Here is a 6,718-nt window from a genome sequence, read left to right as displayed (position 1 = left end):
AATTGTCGATGATAAGGTTCAGCCGCTTGGATTTTTTTCGAAAAAGTTTAACCCCGCTCAACTACGCTACAGTACATACGATCGTGAACTCACTGCGATATTCCTCGCAGTGCGGCACTTCAAGTTTATGTTAGAAGGACGGAGTTGCCACATATACACAGACCATAAACCGATCATCTACGCTTTCCAGCAGAAGCTTGATAAAGCATCCAACAGACAAGTTCGCCAATTGGACTTCATCGGGCAATTAACGACAGACATCAGGCACATAGTGGGCAAGGACAACATCGTAGCAGACCTACTCTCTCGCATCGAAAGCATCCAAACTGTACCAGTGCTTGATTTCGACGCGCTAGCTGAGGACCAAAAGACCGACGGCGAACTACAGGATATTCAGCAGGGTAAAATTAAATCTTCATTGATTCTAAAATATTTTTCGGTTCCAGGCGGAAAGCATCAACTGCTTTGTGATTGTTCGAGTGACAGCATTCGTCCTTTCATTACAAAGCGGTTTCGCAACGCAGCACTCCAGGCAACGCATCATCTATCCCACCCTGGCACTCGTGCAACAGCCAAATTAATGACTGAGAGATTTGTTTGGCCGAGCATTCGAAAGGACAGCATCGCCTTCGCCAGAAACTGCATCCAATGTCAACGCTCGAAAGTGACCCGACATACGCAGTCGCCAATAGCGCGGTACCCAGCACCGGACAGCCGATTTTCGCACATAAATATCGACATCGTTGGACCCTTCCCTCCGAGTAAAGGAAACCGTTACTGTCTTACAGTCATCGATAGGTTTACTCGGTGGCCGGAAGCATTCCCCATGCCGGACATGACCGCGTCTACAATCGCCGAAGCTCTAGTCTCCGGATGGATATCCCGATTCGGTGTTCCCGCCTACATATCGTCTGATCAAGGACGACAATTCGAATCATCGCTCTTCACCGAATTGACTCGTTTGATCGGATCTAAACACCTGCGCACGACTGCCTACCACCCCCAGTCTAATGGAATCATCGAACGATGGCATAGGACCCTTAAGTCGTCGATCCTTTGCCACGATCCCAACTACTGGAGTCAACATCTACCGATAATTTTACTTGGATTACGGACAACCTACAAAGAGGACATCAAAACTTCGCCTGCTGAAATGGTATACGGTACGACTCTCAAGATACCGTCTGAATTTTTTGTTGACAACCTGCAGAGACCTAACGAAACAGAATTCGTCGCTAAACTCCGATCGACTATGCGTGATCTTCGCCCCCAAGAGACTGCCAGGCACGGGAAGCGAAACATTTTCATGCACCAGGACCTGCGAACATGTAAGAGCGTCTTCGTTCGCAACGATTCAATAAGACCATCGTTATCGTCTCCGTATGAAGGACCATTCGAGATTCTTAATCGAACAGAAAAGTTTTTCAAATTGAGCATACGGGGACGTGAAGTCAACATTTCGATCGACCGTTTGAAACCCGCGTACGTATGCAGTGAACAGCCAGCGTCAACAGAACCAGCAGCCACAACTCCTGCCGAGATTCCACCGACTAGAGTAACTCGCTCTGGCAGACGAGTTATTATCCCTTCCAGATACCAGTAGAGGGATCCTAGTCTAGGAGGGGAGTATTGTGGCAGCCTTACAATTGCGCACAGCACTGTAGGTTTTATAAAAATGTGCGTTACATCAAACGAATTGAAATATTGAATTTTAACTTTAAACATGTAGTAGTGTGCTTAGCGTAATTTAGGAAGTAGGAATAAAATTCGATCCTTTCCGATCTCAAACTTCGTCGCGAACGGTTCTATTAATTTGTGAGAAAAGAACACGCTAAATATGCATAAGGTTTTGTTCACCAGATTCCCAATCGATCCCCTTGAAGGAAAACTCTACTGGCTACATTTCTCAAGAGAACAAACAATCGAATGGTCCAATCCTAATGGGTTCGAACACCAAATATTGAGCGAAGGCCCACAGTTAGCATAGATCAGGCACATGAAGGTGTCCTCGGAGACAGGTGAACATTGTTATGTCGACAACTTTGGGTTGATGATCGAAAGTAAGAAAAGTAAGAATTTTTCAATTAAATTGTATTTTTAAATTTGGACTTTTCAAAACAATATTCAATTGTATTATACATCTGTCATTAAATGCCCTATTGATACACTCTCGATACAAAATGCTATAACTACACCTTTCGCGTGTAAGTGTTGTCCATCGGTTCTATTAGAATTACCTGGTCAGTATCCCAGCGAATTGCGTTGAACTAAATATTTAGCGACGATTTGGCAACATACAAAGTACCACGTCTTATTATTATACCGGTAGACACATCGTCAAATCAACGAAAAGCCAGTGTCCTGCGCTAACAGCCCTCATCTAGCCAAGCCGAGCCGACAATTCCCCCGATGATGGCATGGAAAGTGAAAATCGCGATTGTACTTATTAGCACTTTCCATTATGCTAATGCCATTAAAAGCTAACGAACCGTAAAACAACCGATCCAACCACCACGGGTACTTTGTCGCGTCTGACTGAACGCTATCAGAGGGACGATCGGCAGGCCAGGGAGCCCTTTGCCGGAGCGATCGTGTAAAAGTGTCATCGTACCGATCGCTCAATCGACCGTGAAATTGTTAATCCGAGCACCGTCCGGGAAGGGCCAGTGGCCGCCCAGTCTGCCGCCACGGTTACGCGCCCTTGCACCTGCGTCGAAGAAAGCACTACCGACTCCAACCTCGAAAAGAAAGCCCTAGGGATGCGGGTGGGGGAGTTTTCTTCACCGTGGCCTTGGAGTGGGCCTGACGGCAAAGGGAAGGAAGCTCATCCGTGAACGGGGGTTTCGAATTCCCTTTACGCATCCTCGAACCTCGGCGGCAAGCGAAGCAACCCGCAAATCGGACACGGATTTTGAGGATCGTTCAAGCGCGAAAGGATCGGCATTGGCGCACGCGATTTCGCACCCCGCCGAGTGCAAGTGCAACAGCAACAGCCTGCAGAGGAGAATAGAACCGAACGATGGGTTGAGTCGAATTGGTTCGGTGTTTGTTGCCTTGGCAGGAGATGAGCACGTCGGTGATGAGACGGAGTGGGTGCGTCTGCGGCGGGAAAAACTGCACCGCCGGAGAAAAGAGGATGGCGTGCCGGTTTCGCGTGCTCGATTTCTGCCCTGCACGATGCACTCCGGCGAGCCAGTGGTTCGCAACGGGAATTTGTGCGAGCGAGCGAGCGAGCGAGTGAGCGAGTGTTGGCAGGTTTGCGAATCCTAACCGGCCTAGGTCGGAGGAAGTACTGGGCGGGGAGGTGGAGCTGGAGCTGGAGAAAAGTGCGCCCGAGCTGCAGGGCTCGCGGTGCGCCGTGGCCGACTATATATTGGTGCCGACGGCCCAGTGGAAGGCACAGTTTGATTTCATTCGTCAACAGTTCTAGAGCTAAAGCCCAGCAAAGCGAGCAAAGAGTGCAGAGTGAGTTCGGTCTCGTGCAAACTGTGATCTGTTTTCAGCCGGAAACAGATTTACTAAACGCTCCCATCGGACTTCCGCTTCGAAGCAGGCCTCCTGAGCTTCCCGAGTTCCTTCTCTATCCCGCCCCGGCGTCGCGAGCACGAGAAAATGAAGGTGTTCAAGTGTTTACTGGTGATAAGCTGCCTGGCGACAGTGTCCCTCGCGCACAGTGCCTCCGCCACGCTGCCGATCAGCTCGAACTCGATCGACGATAGCGCGCCGCCGCAGCAGCAGACGCCCCGCGCCGGCTCGTACCTCGGCGAGATCAAGTACCTGTACAAGACGTACCAGGACTGCGCGAGCGCCGACGTCTCCACCTGTCTGAAGATGAAGCTGCTCACCATCCTGGACCGCGTGTCGCGCTCGGTGAAGGACTTCAAGCTCGGCGAGGGCGTCAAGTTCGTGCGCGACCAGGAATCGCCGGTCGACGTCACCCCGGCCAAGACCGAGGCCCAGCTCGAGATGGAGCTGCCCCGCTCGCTCGACGAGAAGGAACGCTCGCTCAACTCGATGCTCTTCGACAAGGTCCTGTCGTTCTTCCAGTCCCACACTCTGCAGGTGAGTATCCGGGCGCCCGGGAGGTTCCTCCAATATCGCGAGTTCTAATCCCAATCGCGCATCTGTTTCGCGGGCTCGGTTCCGTCCTCCGCAGGTCAAGTTCCCGTCCAGCGAGGAAATCAAGCGCTCCATGGATGAGGTCCGCGGCGGCGGCGGCGGCTTCGGTGGTGCCGGAGGCGGTGGCTTCGGAGGTGGCAAGGACAAGGACAAGAAGAACGGACACTGGATCATGATCCCGCTGCTGCTCGGAAGCACCCTCGTGCCGCTCGCCTTCGGTGCCCTCGCCCTGCTCGCCGGTAAGGCTCTGATCGTCTCCAAGCTCGCCCTCGCCCTCGCCTCCATCATCGGCATCAAGAAGCTGATCTCGAGCGGCGGCGGTCACCACGAGTCGGCCCATGAGGTCGTCGTCTCCGGTGGACACGGTGGCGGCTGGGGCCGCATCGGTTCCGGCCAGGGTCTCGCCTACAACGGCTACGGACACTACGCCCAGTAAGCGCCCGCCCCTTCCGACCCAACCCACCCCGTAGTTCCCAGCGTTTGGCGCCGCCATCTCGTACATCTCCGGTTGAGGTGAAGTCCGGAGGAGCGGTCCGGAGCCGGGACCTGCCTTTGGGCCAGCCAGCAGCCGCCAACCACCGCCACCGATGGCAGTCGCCCCTTTGCCAAGCATACCAAACAAACCCAACCCCAAAGCCCAACCCCCCTCACCCCCAACAGCCCAACCATTCCAAAGCCGAAAACCAAACCAACTCCCTCCACCGACGCAAAGGACGCCACGCCAAAGCCTGCCACTCCGTAGCCGCTGTTGGCGACTGCTGACCGCTCGCCCCATCGCAAACTCCCGCGGACTCCAGCCAACCCCTCCTCCGCCCCGCATCTCCGGAGATCGAAGCGCGCCAGACCTACACTCGCCTACACGCAGACAAAACCGACTGATGAATGGTCCCCGGAAGGAACCATTTTTTCACGCCGTGTCACATGGAATTTGAGCAAGAAGACTTAAAGTCTCGAGGTACTTAGTAATGATTACACAATCACCACTCCTTTTCCTCCCCCCATACTGTCGTCTCTACCAACACCCCGCTGTAACGTTTGACGCTAGCTTTACTAGAAGTAGCACCAGCTCCCGTTTTTGCTTGGAGCGCGTGAAACGGTTTATTTATTTAACTTAATTTAATTTATTGTACTGCTCCTGAACAGAACTGATAATTTATGTGTTTTTTTTTGTTTTGTATGAATTTTTGTTTTTGTACGATACATCCTATTTTTTTGTGTAAAAAAGTGCAGTCAAATAAAACTTAAAATGAACAAGTAAACAAGCCGCTTTCTTGGAATCGTCTTTGTGGGAAAACTGGGATTGAACGAAACATTCTACGCACAAACACTCCCCAAGCTGGAATATCCAGTTTGACTTTCACTCCAGTTTTGGGATCCCTGCACCACCCGTGGTCTAGTTTTCCAGGAGGCCATCTATTTTCACTTGCAAACCCAAACAAGTTCCTGGCGACCGATAAACCAACAACGTTCGTTCCGCGAAAAACGGTACTATTTGCGAACGCGTTTGCAAAAACAAATTGAGTCCACAGCGCCGAGTCCTGTCCACCCGGCCGAAACCAGTTCAACACATTTCCCGCCGGGCGCGGATCGGTCGGGGAGGGAAAATAAAAACGCTTCCCGGAACACATCGGACCGGTTGCAGAAGGTATTTCATTGATTTCACCGGGCGATTTCCACTTTCATCGAGAGAACCCGGCCGGCCAGCCCCAAAACCGGCCGCGTAAGGAGTTTTTCACATCCCGTTCGAAGGGAAAATTGGAGCGTGAACTCAGCTGTTGAGAGGCGTGCTTCTAGTCGAGAGTTGTAGGTGAAAAACGGCAAGGACCACTTTCGCCTCGAGCCGTCCGGCACACTGCTCCCTTTCATTGCTGCACGGCTTGTCGTGTAGACTGGTGGAAAACTAAATAATTAATTTTGGACAAATGCATTCGAAGAATTTACGTTGCTAATGGTTGTTGATGTTTCACTTCGATAGCAGCTTGTGTTTTCAACATTTGCACTCTTGACTGAAAAAGGAATAACGCTGAACACATTAACAGCACGCGAAAAGTGGATACTCTTGAAATCGCAGAAAAAGGTTGATAGGTCCGGCTTACGAAATATTAAAGTAATCAAAAGTATAAGAGTTTCAAATTGAGTAAATATAATCGCTGAAAATATAAACCCGATGAGAATGATGAAGTGAATATCACACAAACATGAAATGTAGGATATTTATAGTAGAAGTGTGGTATATTAAAAATTTCAAAAACAAATGTTACAGCATACGAAAATCAAGTTGATTCTTATATGAAATTCAAAAATAAACACTAACTTAGAAACATACCTTGATGATAATCATTATTACACATTTGTCCACTTTAATACGGTTGTGACAACAAACTCTCATAGTGATAATCAGTAATTTATCAATCCAAAAAGCTCCTATCGGAGCCTTAAAGCTTCCACCACACCATCTGTAAACATACAGGCGTCAGTCAGCACCAAAACTTCATCCATTCCAACTCCGTTGAAACTTTCTTCCGAACTTTCTTTCCCCACTCTTTCGCCACTTTCTTTCGCCGCTTTCTTTCAACCGGTTGAAATATTTCCTTCCGGG

The 6,718-nt window shown here is 50.2% G+C and overlaps 1 protein-coding gene across 1 annotated transcript; it reads left to right on the top strand.

Annotated features, from left to right (window-relative positions):
• Positions 1 to 3,612: 3,612 nt before the first annotated feature.
• On the top strand, positions 3,613 to 4,555 carry LOC131259428 (uncharacterized). The gene is made up of 2 exons (XM_058260925.1): positions 3,613 to 4,062; positions 4,157 to 4,555. The coding sequence occupies exons 1-2, from the start codon at positions 3,613 to 3,615 to the stop codon at positions 4,553 to 4,555; spliced, it is 849 nt and encodes a 282-aa protein (XP_058116908.1).
• The last annotated feature ends 2,163 nt before the right edge of the window (positions 4,556 to 6,718 follow it).

This window comes from Anopheles coustani, chromosome 3 (genome assembly GCF_943734705.1).
Source record: "Anopheles coustani chromosome 3, idAnoCousDA_361_x.2, whole genome shotgun sequence".
In the NCBI taxonomy this organism is placed as follows: Eukaryota; Metazoa; Arthropoda; class Insecta; order Diptera; family Culicidae; genus Anopheles; species Anopheles coustani.
The sequence above is the reverse complement of the archived record's forward strand: the minus strand, read 5'-3'. Positions and strand labels throughout refer to the sequence as shown.